The sequence below is a fragment of the Papaver somniferum genome, chromosome 5, assembly GCF_003573695.1.
Source record: "Papaver somniferum cultivar HN1 chromosome 5, ASM357369v1, whole genome shotgun sequence".
Lineage (NCBI taxonomy): Eukaryota > Viridiplantae > Streptophyta > Magnoliopsida > Ranunculales > Papaveraceae > Papaver > Papaver somniferum.
This window is the reverse complement of record NC_039362.1, coordinates 196,383,866-196,402,015: the sequence shown is the minus strand read 5'-3', so window position 1 is coordinate 196,402,015 and position 18,150 is coordinate 196,383,866. Positions and strand designations below refer to the sequence as shown.

At 37.6% G+C, this 18,150-nt stretch overlaps 2 protein-coding genes across 2 annotated transcripts; one reads left to right on the top strand and one right to left on the bottom strand.

The window, feature by feature from the left end:
• The first annotated feature begins 6,512 nt into the window (after positions 1 to 6,512).
• LOC113284204 (U-box domain-containing protein 1-like) lies at positions 6,513 to 8,855 on the top strand. The gene has a single exon (XM_026533618.1). It carries the CDS (start codon positions 6,522 to 6,524, stop codon positions 8,712 to 8,714), a length of 2,193 nt encoding a protein of 730 aa, XP_026389403.1. The 5' UTR covers positions 6,513 to 6,521; the 3' UTR covers positions 8,715 to 8,855.
• A 258-nt stretch (positions 8,856 to 9,113) lies between these two features.
• Positions 9,114 to 15,065, bottom strand: LOC113284203 (UTP--glucose-1-phosphate uridylyltransferase 3, chloroplastic-like). Its single transcript, XM_026533617.1, has 17 exons — positions 14,183 to 15,065; positions 13,667 to 13,847; positions 13,411 to 13,560; positions 13,094 to 13,255; positions 12,791 to 12,963; positions 12,625 to 12,691; positions 12,375 to 12,541; positions 11,553 to 11,711; positions 11,361 to 11,452; positions 11,173 to 11,267; positions 10,805 to 10,882; positions 10,497 to 10,592; positions 10,333 to 10,407; positions 10,138 to 10,229; positions 9,878 to 10,040; positions 9,593 to 9,653; positions 9,114 to 9,475 (listed from the first exon to the last, which is right to left on the bottom strand). The coding sequence occupies exons 1-17, from the start codon at positions 14,902 to 14,904 to the stop codon at positions 9,363 to 9,365; spliced, it is 2,646 nt and encodes an 881-aa protein (XP_026389402.1). The 5' UTR covers positions 14,905 to 15,065; the 3' UTR covers positions 9,114 to 9,362.
• Positions 15,066 to 18,150: the final 3,085 nt, after the last annotated feature.

The following is an 18,150-nucleotide window of genomic DNA, read 5'->3' as shown; positions in this document are numbered from 1 at the left end:
TGAAAACAAACTCATTCCGGGTACTTAAGTCCGCGTACCAGTATGCGTACTTAAGTTGGTTATTTTCTAAAAACGGTTCTTGGTGAACTTAAACTTATATAAACTAAGAAATGCATAATTGCAATCCGTGGCTATAAAGTTCATGAATTGGTTCGAGTGAATCAAATCGTTTTTGTTTCGATTGTGTCTTGTATACTTCTATAAGATCTAAGCAATTGAACAACTCTCTAACTAGTTCATTTGAGTCATTTGAAGTAGTTGTGGTGAAGAAGAATATGGTTGATATGAAGGTGCTCATATGGTTAACCATTTGGTTAACTACTGTTGAACCAACTAAGTGTACATGTTTGGGTACGGTTACACAAACCTAAATAAACGTGCATTTCATTTGTGTGTAACAAGCTAAGTTCGATCTAACGGTTGAAAGGTATTAGCTTGAATCTAATCAGGTTTTCATCTAACGGTGAATATTGAATGCTTTGTTACTAAGCTAACATTGATTGCAAACCCTGATTTGAAAGTCTATATAAAGGAGAACTCTAGCAACTGGGAAACCTAATCCCCACACCTCCTGTGTGATACTAGTTGTATTAGCTAGATTCGATTCTCCTTTAATCTTAGGTTTCTTCTCGAGACCCTGTAGGTTAACGACTTGAAGACTTCATTGGGATTGTGAAGCCAGACCCAACTATTTTCTCTGTAGTTGCGTGATCTGATCTTGTTGTTTCTATCGTATGTGAATACAATCGTAAGATTGGCTTGCGATTGATTTCTCCGATAGGCAAGATATAAAAGAAGTCACAAACACCTTCGTCTCATCGTTTTTGATTCCGCAATATATTCTTTCAAGCTTCGAATTCTAATCATCTGGTCCCTTGGCAATTCAGAGTTCAAAGCTGGAGACGTACGGATGCAAATCTATCAAGAAGGAAACAGTTGTGATCCTCGCTTAGAGAATATGGTTCAGCGCTCAATCTAATTGTATAGATTTCCTGCCTTTTTGGGTAATTACGATTTAAGGGTTACTAGCATCAAACCTGCATTTGTACCAATTAAGTTTCAATATTATCAGGCTCGAACATGACCAGTTTAAGTTTTAGTTCCCAGTCGGACAGTTCTCTTATGTAAATTTAAAATCGGGGGAAAATACAACAAAGAATTTGTAGTTCTCTTAATGGTCAGTCCGTGTAGGTTATCTTTTTATATACGGAAGTACATTACATTCACAATATTCACACCCATGATAACACAAAATAATAATCTGAATTCAGAAGGCATTCATATGATTCAGACAGAGTTTGAATCCTATATGATGCTTTAGTGATGTGCATGCATATTGCGAGCTAATCATCTTATTTACTCTAGTCTCTGTTAATTTTTTACTTTTGATTGAACGTCGTTACCAGAAAGGTGCCCCTCAGCCCCTGAGCAGAACTCCATGTCAGAGGTTTTAAGTTGGTTGGGAAGTGAAGATCACGGTTTTCCCAAGAACAAAAAGTATCAATGACAACTCGCTAAGGAAAACTGTGCTGATTAGCTCTCGATTCACCGTCCATCCATATATTGTGACTCCCGCCCGATTAGACTGCAAATACGTTACTGCATAACAAAAGTTAATTTTGTAGAAAGAACGAATTTATAAATATAATCACATAATTAAATTTGGGAGAAAGACTCCAAAACAATAGAGCGAGCATTAGTTCACATACCAAACGCTTGTCTCTTGTTGTATGAAGAAGCCATTTGTGTATAATTTGGTTGTCCAATGCCATCCAACGACTCCAAATCGCTTTCAGAGAAGACTGCAGGTATTGTTCTTCTTGGATTAGCAAATGCCTGAAAGTTGCCCACACTTTTTGAGCCTCTCATGCAAGATGGATCCGGTGAATTACTCGTTAATAAAGCATGACACTGACTAGCAATAGATGCAACACGTTCTGCTCTATGAGAAATCTTTGCGGCTGCATGCAAGCAAATGGATATGCCAACAGTTTGAACAATGGAGCTTACCTAGCAACATTAAAAAACATAATAAATGCCATTGACTAGCAATAGAAGCCTTAGCTGCTACCTCTAAATCTTTTTCTGGTCTCCTTAGGCGTGCCTAGGCGCAAAATGCGTGAGGCGAAGCTCCAACTCCTCACACAACATAGTCCATAAACTAATGAATCGAAAATGTCTTTATAACATTTACTAAACAGATGTTGTTAACGTAGAACTTACTGCGAAATCCCCTCCATTGATGGCAGTGATGATTCCTTGATACTCAGTAGTTCGGAAGAGAGTAAGCACTTGAGTAGATGTCACAACCAGGAACTCCGACAGAAGAAATATTCGAAATCTGTGGCTTATTTTAGAGAGATGGTGCCTTAGACGAAGATGTTCATCAATAAGTGCAGTGACATCTGTATCCCTTTCCAAAAGCTTCTTGTATTCAGCAAAGTGGATATCTTGAAGATTGCACACTAAATAGAACAAAACACTGGCCGACAGAGAAATTATAGTGGAATAAGTCCACGAGGAAAGCAAAGCAAACATTATAGCAACTGAGATCCACCACGAATCATGGCCAACATATATAACTCGGATAACTTCACGGATTGTCTTCAAAAGAAAGCAAGGTAACATCCACATAACAAGCAAGCGGAAGAATCCCTAATGCAAATGAAATACCAACACGAAAATTTCCTCAACATGACATACTTATCAATGCATACATTTCCACCCGGTGGATGATGAAAAAACAGACTCAAAATGAAATTAAGATATTCAAAGAGACTTTTACCTGGATCATCTGGATGTATTGTTTCCGGAATTTGCCTATATGACCATGATACCGATCAACAAAAAGGAATTTCCGAATCCCGCGTTTCCTCAAATTATGTGACATGCAAAGTAAAGAAATGGCCGAAAGAAGTGATCGAGAAGCTAAAATATCAAGTTCAAATTTACTGATTTGATACTTTTCACAACCTGAACAAATAGGAAGTAATGATAATATTAGAACCGGTGCTGAAACACCAATGATTACAAATGAAAACCAAGATATCAATATCCCTGTTAATGAAGATTGATGGAAACCAAATAAGAATAAGAAATTGTTTAGTTTCTCTAGCTTTTCTTCTAATTCTTCTTCTTCTGTAACAGTTAACTCATCTTTTTTTAGTAGGATTATGCTTGGGTTTTGGTTTCGGTCTATTAATGGAACTACTAGGACTGTCGTGGTGGATGGTTCTTTTGTAACTGGGTTATGTGAATCAGCCATGGATTCTAGAGACAGAAAATTAACAGAAGCGTATTAGACATTTGATATTGGAGGAGGGGAATTAACATTGACATGAACAAAAGGGAAGTTGACTAAATTTGTCTTGTAAGCATGCACGTTGCCTCACAATAGTACCCCTTCCACACAACTAGGGGTAAATTACTTATTGAGAGATACAGTAGAACCTCGACATATTAGTACTCTAAATATTAATAACCGTTACGTATTGATACAAAATCATAGTCCACATTCGTAAAATCTCACGTTAATCAACCTCCATATATTAGTAATTTTGTGCGTGACTAAGAGTATTAATATATGGAGATTTTACTTTACAGCCATGGTTCACCGGATACCTGGGTTGCACAGACGTGGACGCATAGACGCGGACATGACACGACGCAGACGCAGACGCAGACACTACAAAATTCTCAAAAAATTAGAACGCGGACACGTATATACATATTTTATTTATATATTATTTATATATATAATCATGTATTTATACAACAAAGTCAAATATTTCGACCCTAAAAATTAGAAAATGATGCTACATGTGTATGAATTTCAAAAGAAAAGAAGATATCGTTTGTTTATACACGCCGAATGTCAAACAATCAGTCACTATTAAACACATGGCACAATCAAAATGCATTATTAGAACAACACATGCCCGACTAAGGGTATACGTGATGTCATTTCCAATTGCAAAACCTTAATAAAGACCTAGCGTATTGATCTAAATGTTTGTCTTTCTTCATTTGGTTAATAATAGTAAAAATAAAGGAAGAAGTTTAAATGAAAATGAAAAACAAAATGCGTCGGACACGCGTCCAAACCAGACGCACGAAGGACGCGAAAATTCATGCGTCGGACACGCGTCGTGTCAAACGCGAGTTGGACGCGGACACGACTCAAAAAAGGGAGCGTCCGTGCAACCCAGCCGGATACCGATAGTGATACGATACGGTAGTATTGTAACAATAGATTTGGACAGATTTGATTGGTGATACAACATGACCCGGTGATCAAAGAATTTTATATTTTTATTACAAGTGATTTGAAATGGGCAACCCAAAATATATGGCGTCACCCGTCACCAAAATCAAAGGAATGATTTTGTAGGGATCATGGCCTTTTTGAGGGGACCATGATTTTAGTAGGCCACCTCCCCTATAGTAATAAGGGGTGTCCTAAAATATTGAAATGACTAACCTATCCTTAATCTAATTTAATTTAAAACCAACCTAATAACCACCTATATATATATAACCACCACCTCCTCCCACCACCACCGCCCACCACCGCCAATTACCACCACCACCACTTCCGATTATCACCACCACCAACCACCGATTACCACCACCGCCCACCACCGCCGATTACCACCGCCACCACCTCCGATTATCACCACCACCAACCACCATTACTACCACCACCTCCTCCCACCACCACCACCACCACCGCCTATTTAAGAAATGTAACAACATCAATGCAATCACAATTAAGTTCTGTTACATGATAATTTTATCGAGTATAAAAGACGCCAGCCGCAGCCTGATTCTGCCATGGGACCACTCCGGAGGTATTTTCCAACAAACCCTTCACTTCACTTTAATTTGATTTTGATTATTTCAGTCGAATAGAAATCATCAAAATAGGATTTTAGTAGGAGTTACAGAGCCATGTTCGGTTAGGACGATTTTCCAAAAAACCCTAGTTTACTAATCGAACTTCTTGAAAATGAAGAACACGAAGAACAGTTCGGTTTTATTGGATTTAAAATTAAGTCACCGAACTCTCTGTTCGGTTGTTTCGCAAAAAATTTTAAAACTACAAAGTAACCGAACTCCACCCTTAGAACCGAAAAAAAACAAATCCAGTCTATCCGAACTGTGTTGTTGTGGCCACTATGTTGAGTTCCAAAATAACCGAACTTAGCCAATAGAGTTCGTTTTTTTCGCAAAAAATTTAAAACTACAAAGTAACCGAACTTAGTCAATAAACGTTGGAACTTCACATTTTTTTTGTTTGTTAAGTTCGGTAACTTCACAATTTTATCGCAGAAACCGAACTCAAAGTTCGGTTGGTTAGCTGTTAGGTTCAAGTTTTCGAAAGAACCGAACTTTGTAAACTTATATACTCTTATAAAGTTCGGTTAGATCAAAAGTGCATGCAGTTTGCGAACCAACCGAACATAACGATGTAACTCTTAGAAATTCTATTATTAGAGAGTTCGGTAACCTGCGTGTTTGGAACAAGTAACCGAAGTACACTTTCAGATGAGTTCGGTTACTTGTTCATCTCACGGGGCAACCGAACTACAGCTTCAGATGAGTTCGGTTACTTGTTCTTCATATAAAGTAACCGAACTACAGCTTCAGATGAGTTCGGTTACTTGTTCTTCATATAAATAACCGAACTGTTCAAAATCCAGTTCAAATCCGGATCATTTTGAAGATTAACAAATATTCTAGGAGAGGATGGAGATGAAGAGTCAGATGAGTTTTCATCATTTGAATACTCAAACTTAGTGAATTGGAAAAAAAAAATCTATTTTCCATGTTTTCCTCCTTCATCTTCTCTAACTCTACTCTCTCAATAATTCTACTCAACTAATAATAAACCCATCTTTTAATTTAATCTCACTAATTATTTTTAACTAAATCATTCACTAATCATCACACAAAATTAATCAGGAGGGTAATTTAAGTATTAACATAAATATCTAGATAAGGAGTGACCTAGATTTACTTCTAATGTCTTTACCCAAAATAAAACCATGATCCCAAAAAAAACCATGGTCCCCATAAAATCGTTCAATCAAAGATCATTTGCAACGTAGTTACTGTCTCAAGCTCAACCCAAGAGATACGAAAAAGCCCATGCTGTACCAAAATCAACATGAAGACTTGGACTCTTACTAGATTTTTGGACTAATGCTTTTGGAATGATAAAAACCGCTACCGAACTCCCTTTCAGTTTACTTTGACGAACTCAATTATATAACCTTAGAACCTTAGAAGGCATTAAAAAAATAAAAAAAAGGCGGGGAAAACTAAGAAATAAACCCAACTCTTTCTCAAAATGTCTCCACGTGGCGAGAACCCAGAAAGTCTTCCTCAATTCCCTCCAAAAGACCGAACCTATTCTTTTTGTCCTGTATAAGTAAACAAAGATTCACAAACAAAAACAAATCTATCAAAGACTTGGAAACTTTGAATTCATTCATTTTTAAGTAAGTTTCTTAACGAATATGATCATAACGAATATGAGAATGTTATATGAAAACTCGCAGGCAATGGAATCCCTTACCTCTGACTCCATGGATTCATCTCCAATTCTAATGGTTTCATCAGCTTTTCTCCCAACAGGTTCTTTAATAGAGTCACTGATTCATATCTCTCATGAAGTTTCTTCAGTGGATGGTAAGCTTCCTTTGTTACAGGCTAGAAATGTTGCTAAGTTAACCCGGAAGATTAAGCTACTGTCTTCACTTTTCGAAGATATCCGTGAATCGAATGGTTCACTTCCCCCGTCTTCAATCCTTTGTCTTACTGAGCTGTACGCTGTAATTCGAAAAGCCAGGGTACTAATTCAAGAGTGTAAAGATGGGAGTTGCTTGTGGAATGTATTGCAATCTGAATTCATGTCGAAACAATTTCATGTTTTGGTGAAGGAGATGGGTATGGCACTAGACATTCTTCCTTTGAGTTTGATCAAGATAACTCCAGATGTTCGAGAGCAAGTGGAGCTTCTCCACAAACAGATAAAGAGAGTGGATGCTTTTCTTGATCCTGTAGAGTTTCAACGCAGAGAAGAGATTCTAAAATTGATGAGCAACAACAATGAAAACAAGTATGGAAATAAGAGGATTTCTGACTGCAAGAAACAAATAGAAACGATTATGTGTGGTATAGGTCTCAAAAACCTTTCTGATTATGAAGAGGAAATATTGAAGCTAGAAGGAGAGGCTCGTAAACAAGCTGGAACAGGAGGACTTATTGTTGTTTCAAATATTAATAACCTTATCTCCCTTGTATCATATTCAAAATCTATGATATTTGGTGATGCAAAATATGATGAGAATATAATCAGCAAACTAGATCATGCAGCGGTGGTGAAGAGGTCAGTGTCCTTACCTAGAGATTTTGATCCATCGCCTTCAACTTCTCAGTCAATGATTCATCACATCCCTGACGAGTTTCGCTGCCCAATTTCACTTGATTTGATGAAAGACCCTGTCATTGTAGCATCTGGCCACACTTATGATCGAAGTCCGATTGCTCAGTGGATAAATTCAGGTCACCTTACATGCCCAAAGAGCGGGCAGAAACTAATTCACATGGCTCTGATACCCAATTACGCACTTAAGTGTTTAATCCGTCAATGGAGTGAAGAAAATAATATCCCACTAACAAGTGAAATGCGTTCTTCGTCTGAAGAGAGAAGTACCAGTAAGAGAAAAGAAATGGAGAACTCTGTGGATCACATTTCTGCATCAAAAGCTGCTATAGATTCTGTAAAGCTGACAGCCGAATTCCTTGTGGGGAAGCTCGCAACCGGGTCACCTGATACTCAGAGACAGGCAGCTTACCAACTAAGATTACTTGCCAAAACAGGAATGATCAATCGCCGACTAATTTCCGAGGCAGGCGCTATTCCATTCTTAGTTACACTGTTAAGTTCCCATGATCCACAAATCCAAGAGAATGCAGTTACTGCCTTGCTGAATCTCTCCATTTTCGATAACAATAAGGTTCTTATAATGGCAGCTGGAGCAATTGATAATATAATAGAAGTCTTGCAGTCAGGGAAAACAATGGAAGCAAAGGAGAATGCAGCAGCAGCCATATTCAGCTTGTCGATGATAGACGACTGTAAGGTTACAATTGGGGCCCGCCCAAGAGCAATCCCAGCATTGGTGGGTCTACTGAGGGAGGGCACCAGTGTTGGCAAGAGAGATGCAGCCACAGCTCTATTTAACCTTGCGATTTACAATGCTAACAAAGCAAATGTGGTGGTCGCCGGGGCAGTTCCTTTGCTCATTGAACTATTGATGGATGATACAGCAGGAATCACGGATGACGCGCTGGCTGTGCTGGCTTTACTATCTGGAAATCTTGAAGGACTTGAAGAGATTAAGAAGAACCGAACGATGGTGCCACTCCTTGTTGATCTGTTGAGATTCGGTTCTGCAAAAGGGAAAGAGAATGCAGTAAGTCTTCTGCTAGGACTCTGTAAAAATGGAGGAGAAGAACTTACTAGGCGTTTGATATTACACCCACACAGTATACCTTCGTTACAGAGACTAATTTCTGATGGATCTCTCAAGGCTAGAAGAAGAGGCGAAGCTCTTCTAAAATTACTCAATAGGCTTTGCTTCCAGTCTTCCCACAGTTCTTCTCAAAATTCTTCCCAGAATTCTTCTCACAATTCCCTGGAATGACAAAACAAACCAAGTAAACAGCAATATTAACAAGGAAGGAAACATCAGAATTCCTCACAGGGATATTCTTGTAAATGTTGGCATATACATTATTATACCGTACATGGTTATGTTGTCGATATTACATAAAATTGCATAAAATTACATAAAATTGCAAATTCTTATAACTTTATAAGCTACTACCTGTTTCTACTTTTAGCTTCAGCCCAGAGGAACCTGAAAATGTTGCATCTTTGATTTTATTTACCTGCAAAAATATAGTGACAGCCATAGTAAACTAGAGCTTTAGAAGGTAGCATACCTGAGAGCTGCGACCCCTTCATACAATTTCAGCAATTACATAAAATCAAGAAACCAAGAGGAACATGAATCTAGATAGTAGATATAGATTTCTGGAAGTGAAGTAGAAAATATATATACTTGTATTACTTATCAACTAAACTCGTACAAATTTTAACAAGAAGGTTCCTTAACTAAGTGGTAGGATCCTCGAGGCATATATACTACACAACTACAACAATTTTATACACTGAAGGTTGAACTTCTGTTCAACGAAAAGAATGAAACGCCCTACAACTTGAAACCGGGATTCATCGGTGTGTGAACCATGGTTCACAGAGTTCGCTGTTGAAGGTTGAGATTAATATTCTACAATTCCACCATTTCCAGATGAATATGTGTGCCATCTAACTTATACTTCCAATACCAGCTTCCACTATCCATCATTTCCTGCTGTATAGTTTCCAACTTAACAGATAGACCTGAATCACAGAAGGAAAAAAACACAAAAAATGTAAATCCTTCAGAATTTGACGGCTACATTTGAACGATAAATGAAGCATTAAAGTCAAGGAAATAAGTTAATCAAGGCCAGGGACCTTTCTTTCCTGTTGTAACCAGCATTTTGTAGCCATCTGGAACTTCAAATACATGATTTCCCTGGATGAAAAATGCAGAACTGTTAGAGAAGTCATAACATTTTCTGCCATAATATACAAAATCAGCCATCAACAACACAAAATTAGCCAGCAGCCATAACAAACTGAGGTCAATGCTCCCATTTCGGGCACAAACACCCTTAACCATCAATAATCTTGATATTTCATTTGAATATGGTATTGTACTTCAGAAACCATAATATCGGGTGCCTACTTTGTACTAACCTCTAAGACTACATCAGATGCCTCAAATTCAGCATTTCCGTGCAGCATGATCTGAACAGCTTCGAATCTCTGAACATCATGTTTCCAATAAATATTCTCAGGATGATTCCAGTTGATCCCTCTATTGATGACCTTAACATTCTCTAATTTACACTTTCCACACCTATCACAAAACAAAAAGTTTGCCTTATTTTCAAATTCATCTCTGAAAGCTATTCCTAATAGAATATTGAGACTTGATATCGGAACTGATAAGGTACCTGTATCCATACTGTAGTATGGACTCATCAGTTTCATCTGTCCTCAAAGATCCCATAGCATTTTCGGCAGTAACAGTCAAGCTTCCGTCGAGCTGCATTGTAAGTAAAAAGGCAATTCCAGAAACCAAACATATAATCACATCCAAAATTAAGAAAGTGCCAGAATCAAAAGATCGTGTATCTGGTAAGAACTACCTCAACATTTCGCCATGAAAATTCTGCAACCTCAATCTGTAACTCAGAACCTTCAGCTATGGCACCTCTTTGGAACTGGGCAATGAAATATAGTTAAGATCAAATAAAGAGATGACAGGTTAATGTGCAATATCGTAATAAATGAACCCCAAAAGCGGCCATACCTTTTGCCTAGTGACCTCCCAAAGTGGGCCTAAAGCAGGATGTAGGAAAATCAAGAACGGTGGTCCAGAATCGAAGTATTTTACATTTTCTTTAATCTGGCAAACATGGAATCATAAATACATATAAGCTCAGAAAATATTGGTGAGAAGTGAGAACTGAGAAGTATTTTGGACATCAAACATCAAGCAAAAAGTAAGTTCTTGCTGAACTACATACAGCATGCCAACTAGAACAGATATTTATCACGCCAACTGCAAAAGATATTCATCACTTCATAAACTACACATGGTCTAAAACAAATTTTTACCTTGGGAACTTTTATATCACATTGGGACAAAATGTCGGCTGCATTGCGTAGGACATCCAACAGCGATCCATCTGGAGTCTGCATACCAAGTCAAACTCTGAATAATGAGCAAGAGCATCCAATGTGTTAAGAACAGACATTATAACGTATCAGTACCTGGCCGTCACCGTTCTCAGTAACGGTCTAGAAGAGCCATTATTTCAGTTAGTTCCAGTTCTAAAGGCTGTTGTTTATGTCTTTTCCATTTTGATTTCTTTGTTCTATACCGTTATCATGTTAAAGGCCTCATACCATTATAACAGTTTACTTCAAACATTAATTGACGTACACCAAAAAGCGAACAAAACAATAAGGGTAAAAACATGTACCTGACGCATAGATTTATCTGTATGCTTTCTTTTCTTCTTAGCAGACGACGTAACCCTTTTTCTTTCATTGTACACAATAAATGTATCCAGCTCGTCTGTAAAAGATTGGCTCGTTATAGGTGTTCATTAATGCAGGCCAAAATGCTAAGTTGGTAACAAGAATGCATGAGAGCTGAGGGATATCTTACCTTCTATATCTGTATAATTTCGAGCTGAATATCTATTCATAAAATTATCTGCAATGTTTTGCATTGTGCATTCAAGTCTGCCACCAGGAACACTGAAAAATAGAATAAGCAGATGTTATAAAACGTTGTACTCGTCCTCCTAAAAAGATGTGCAAACTGGAAAGCATAAATATGATAATAAATATGGTCTACCTGTGTTGAAGCCCAAGATGATCCGTGTACACAATATTCTTTTTAAGGTTTAATACCATTCCAGGTAGACAAGCAGAACTTTTACTTGAACCAACTCTTTCCGCAGAAGCTAAATCAACATACAAAATGTTTGTGTTTGCTGGAAACTCTGCCTGCAAGCTTAACCACAAAAAAAAAGGTTCACACTGAACAACATATTACTAGCCAATGAGAACCACAAGGAGCTTATGAAAGAAAAAGTCAAAAATTGCAGCTACATTTAGTGAGTGCAGTTGCAGATTATAACATCTAAGGGGCGTCAAATTGTTTCAGAATAAGTTTAGTTGTTAAGTAAGGGTGTGAGCAGGAAATAAGTGAGATAAGTTTTCTGTCCTCGCTTGTGTGACACGCTATCATTCTGTTCAGGAGTCAGGATGGCTCAAATGCAATACTTTAACTCCTGATAAAGATTTACAAACTCAACATCACTAACCTGTAATGCATGCCAACATCTCAACAAGAATGATTTTAAGGATTTCAAATAAAGCAAATATACCACATTGAATGTTAAGTAGAATAACTACTTGATTTATTTTTTTTCAACAGTGATGGTAAAACCATCCTTAAATCAAGGGTCTCAACAGTGTGATGAATATACAGAGTTGTATTATAATTGCTGTAATGACCTAGTAATACTGAGCGATTAAAGAGAAAATTTGAGTTCTCGTGAAATTTTATAAAACATGACGCCACATGCTGAAAGTAATGACTGCAAAAGTCACCAGACCATGTTGATTGGTTTATAAAATCTTGTCTAATACTACTACAGTGATAAATTTCTACCTGCCTGGAGCAGTAGTTTTTTCTGTGATTCCAAACTTTTCGAATTCAGTGTACTCAATACATGATAAACCGTACGCCCACTTTCCATCAGCATTCTTTTTTTCAACGAGAACATTAATTCCTTCCGTAGCACCAGACTTCCGGTCACATGATGCGAACCCTAGTTTCTGAAATCAGGAAAAAGCATTTGAAAATTACTATTATGGATGAGGTAAGCTTAGTTGCCAATTCTGTATATTGTGAACAGTACCTTTCCATGGCGGAGTCCCATCCCTGCCAATGCTAAAAGAGTCAAATCTGTACCAGCCACAACATTACTGCAAAACCAGCACCAAGAACAAAATTAACCCACGGGCATTCACGAATATATCTCGCCAAGTCATTTTAAAGATCAAACTCACATAAACTAAGCTAACCTGACTTGGCGTACAGTTGCACCTTTTCTTCCATGACCAGAGAACCACTTAAATATGCCTTTGTCATATGCAAGCTTCCATATCACACCGTGGCCGCCAGGTTTGCAAACTGGTGCAAAAGGTTTACTAACAAGCCACTGGCCATCTTTCGCACTAACAGCTGGAACAAGAGGCTGGCAGTAAAACAAAACTAGGCTACTGAGTGCAAAATGCTACTTTTATTTTAGAAACGAAAGGAGTTAATGGGAAATAGCTGAGAAAGAGGGACAGAGGTGGAAAAGCTGGCAGCTTTCAAAAACATACCTGCTCAAAAAGTTGAAAACTTGATTGCCCTCTTCCAAACCACCCGAGTCTTTCACATAATGAGGTTATGCGCTCATGATTGTTCTTTGCTGAACTTGTCATTATTGCTACAGGGGTAATAGATTGCTTGCCATATATCTTGTAGTAGAGAAATTCCCTAGCCTGGTAAGAATAGAGACATCCTCGATAATCAATTTGAACGAGCATATATTCAGCAACTAAGGTCGTGATTCAACGCATACTTAGGCTCATCTTTTTCAAATCTAAATAGTTAACAGTGAAATGGGGTGTTATAAACTTTGTTAAAAGGGATATACCTGTAGGTCTCTTATAAGACCTTCCAATAATGTCCGTCCACAATAAGAGAGCATTGCTGTAGGAAGACATTCGCCTGTATGAGGGTCAACCAATCCAAGCCTGTCACCTGCTCCACCCAAAGGATAAATTTCACCTAGTTCCGGCAGACCCTGGAAATGATGCAAACCTAATTACTCATCCAAATTATCAGACATTCTAATACAGAACTACCTGCAATTACTTTTTTTACTAAACGTTAATGCTCATTGCACTAACCTCGATTCCCCAAAGAGCTGCTTGTGAAGCGTATTCCGTATCTTTGGAAAGATCTAATCCAGATGGAACATGAATTTCTAAAATCTGACGCTTCATTGACTCATCGGGATGAGAAGACCAATTTTGTTTTTTGGTTTCACATGTAGATGCCGAAAGAAGCTCTAATACCATAACCTGATAGCTGCAACAAAAACATATCAGTATTAAACATCCATATAATGTATCTCTATTCTCTAATTACAAACACAAAGAACATGGCAATAGAGAGCTGCAAATATAGAATACAATTAGTCCAGGTATACATTCAATAGAAGTATAGAACTTCCATATATTAACAGCAATCCCGCTTAATTTTCGCAATCAAACATTACTAGTTTATACATGTCTTAATGCATCCAACTGAAATCAAAGCTACATTGATCATAACAAAACAAATGTAAGCTATAAGTATTCACATTTCCACAATTAACAAAACTATAATGCCAATTATGAGTTAACAAATCATCAAACACTTACCCGATGATGCCACCAATGCAATTATAAAACTGATCAATCTCTTTCAAGCTCCTCAAAAGCTCCTTCAATGGCTCTACAATCCCATCTTTCGCAACTCCCTCGTGTTTCCATCCATTCAATTCCCTACCACCAGCTCCACCAGCACCACCGCCATGAATATCCCAATTCTCAACCATTTCAGCTAATCCAAACAACACACTTCTCAATGAACTTCTCTTCTTCTTATTCTTCTTCCCTTCCACAAAATCAAACTCCTGACTACTAAGTACATGTTGTTGACCACAAGCAACTAAACTCAAAATCGAAACAACGTCATGAACCTCAAATTGATTCAAAACCCTAACCAATTGACTTTTCTTCAAAAATTCTTTGACTCTATAATCCCTATTCAGTATTTCTAGCTTCAATTTAGGGTTTTCAGAAGTACTGGATAATTTAGAAATCAGTAATTTCAATCTTGAAATTTCTTTAGCGAAATCAGAATCTGGTAATGGCGATGAGTATGCTACTGGTACTGTTGTCACACCACATTTAGTTACTCTAGAAGAATAAGAAGGAAGAAAAAGAGAATGTAATGGCGGTGGCGGTGGTGGTGGTGGTTTGAAACTAAGCGGTTTAGCAGAGGAGGAGGAGGAGGTAGAAGTGGTTGGAGGTGGATATGAAGAGAAGAGATTGTTATGGTGGAGGAGGAGAATGTGATTGAGGTTAGTGGTATGAGCCATGGAAGAAGAAGAAATTTGATCCAGAGAATCTGAAGATGAAGATGAGACTCATGAGATTTTTTGGTGATGGATTTTTAAAGCGGAGAAAAAATTAAAATTGGACAAAGGGATAAAGAGGGAGATACTCCTCGGATATACCGAACCGAAGTTTCCCCAAGCACTGCAGGTTTTTGTTTGGTTGAAATTTTAACGGTTTACTTTACTTTATAACCTGGTCGGTGGATTTTTGTTGGCTCGGCAGCTCTCTGCTGATTCCGATCTGGTTGCATTAGATCGAATCGTATACTAGTATACCCCTCTACGTGTACATTCTGACAATTTTTGAACAAAAAAATAACAACAGGCAGGAAAAAGGCAAATTGCTTTCTGTGATTTTATTTTGCTTTGTTCACTAAAAAAAAATGGATAAAAACTTATTAAACTTTTTATAAATCCGGTGAATGTGGTTTGGTTGCGATACTGCTAAATTACGGGGAAGCTCGATCGAGAAATTCTGTTCACAATGTTGGGATCATTGCCGAACTCTATGATACATTTTGCAACGTTTAAAGGGCATCTGAATCGGGAGACCAGCAAAGTCAGGTCTAAATTGGCAAGAAGTGACTCCACTTCATCAATGCTCACCAGACCTCATCCTTTATTCTTGTTTCTGATTGGCTGCTCTTTGATTTCTTTTGCTTACTATCCCTAGTTTTGGACCACTAGATCTTCCATGTGTATAATATGGAGTTAACACGGAGTTGTATATTCACATGCATGTCATATGCATGTGAAACAACTGCTGATGGAACTATCTATGTAAAAATGAACGTATGACAACAATTGTTGGAGATTTATGAGACTTCAGGTAAGAGAGGAATTCTTATCTTATGGCAAGGATACTAAAATCATCTGAAGTGTTACACCCACTGAGTTTTTCCCATAAAAAGTTCGGAAAGGGGATTGGATGGTTTAAGGATGCTCTTCTAGTATTGGGATTATCAACGGTAATAGTGGGTCCCAACAATTTATTTTAGTTGGGATTTTTAGTCGGTATGGCTAGCATTTTTCTAAAATCATAAATATCCATAACTAAAAATTAATCTCCAATCCTAGAAATAAGAAACATAAGAAATAGTTGCACAAAAAATTAACATTTTTACTTTAATTAAATGCTTAATTTTTTTTACATTTTTAATAATTAAATAAACAAAAAAATAAATTATAATCCTTATAAAATTAACAAGTAACCAACGGTGAACTAACAAATAACCAACAATGGCATTATTCATTTTCAATGTTCTCAAAAACAAATACAAAATGCCTAGGGATGGCCATTTGCTCCAGCCAAACCCATCCCCGTGAATACCCGTCCCGTTTGGGTAGGGTTTTACCCGCAAAAATGGGGATGTGGTCGAGTATGGGTAATACCCGAAACCTCATATACGGGGATGGGGTGGGGATGGGATTCAAGGTCCCCGCCCCATACACGCCCCGTACCTTTCATAACTTAGGGGTTAGACTTTTATGCAATAATGTGTATAATTTTTATACTTTCACCACTTAGTCAAACTTTCTTTCATTTATCATATTCTTGATAGTTCTTGTACATTCATCACTTTCGTTCTTTTCTTGTGATCAGACACATTCTCTAAAAGTTAAAATAGAGAAAGTGAAGCAGATAATGAAATGGTTAACGTGGACGAAGATAGAATGAGAAAGGAAAAAACAGAAAAAAAAAACTAATAAGTCATTAACAGGTTCTTTTGTTCACTTTAAGATAAATTACAGAATTTAAGATCTCAGAATGCATTGTTCAAATGTTATTATTTTAGTTTGAATCATATTTAAGTTTTGATTAAATTTATTATTAACTCAGTGTTACGGGTGACCCATGGGAAACCCACCCCATATGGGTATTCCCCATACCCACCCTCGCCCCAATTCATATGGATAACGGGGCGGGAATGGATATTTTTTTTACGAACGGGGCAGTGACTGGGATTGGCATACCCGCCCCATACCCTCCCCATGATCATTCTGAAAAATGCCTTAGTAATTTACAAAGTGTTTTATGTCACTTACACGCTACAACATTTTAAACATAAAACTAAAAGGAAAACAAATCCGTGTGTGGTAAAATCATAATTAAAAGATACTTAAATCAGCTAGTGACTTGTCAAATCAAATGTCAAAATTACCCCGCCCCTAAGTAATAACACAAAGCACGAAGCATCCTATAACGAAGTACCTCGTATAAGGGATCTAAACTGTGAAGAATCAGTTGGAGTACCCGGCAAGACACCGGTCACGAAATAAAGATGGACGAAGTAAGGTTACTTGGTTAGAAAGATAACTTGCGAAGTAAGTAGATTATGAAGCAAGAAAAGAGACAGTTGTCCCGACAAACTCCCAAAGTTATCAGCGAAAGAAAGGGGAAAACTTTATGGAAAATGATCTGGGCAAAGTATAAAGCACCTCCACGAGAACCTGACGAGGTAAAATAAGTCGTACACCATTAGGGTTGATTGGTCTATAAATAGGGGTCCTTGGGCAATGTATGAGGGGTCGGATTCTTTGGGGGAAGAGAAATCTTTTCTTAGAGTGAGAAATTAGGGTTTCCTTGTACTCAAGAACTTGTATTTTCACTACTTGGAGTGGTTAATCAATAAAGAATTTCTTATCCAAAAACTTTATCATGTCTTAGATTTGTTTCTTTTCTTACTTGGGTGTGCTACAGGGTTTCCAGTATTTACATTTTGGCGTCCAGAAACAGGGACTTAGATCGGGGATTCATCCTCATGTAAGAATTTGAGAAAGGTTGAAATTTCTTTAAAATTATAGAAGTTAGAGATTTTGGCGAGTTGTTTTAAAATTAGGGTTTTGTAGATCTTAAACGATTCATTTTTGGTCAGGACTAGAAATCTAGGAGAGAGAGTGATCCTTGGGTACTGCATCGGAAGATTGAAGGAAAAAAATCAGTTGGAAGATATCGAACCAAAGACTAGTTGATGGCAAGGAAACGACATCGGGAGAGACACGTGATAGCAACGAGGAGGAGCAACGTTTGGAATCGAAAAGAGGAGGAAGAATGAAAAGGGGAGAAACATCGATTGCAGGGGAAAGACAAGGCGTGAACTGACGATGGAATAATCAGACCGGTGAAGATGACTTTAGGGAAGGCTCGATACACACTTCCGACAAGGACACCACTGCGGAAGAAGAAATGACCCATGAAGAGTAGAAGAAAACATTAATGAGGAACAC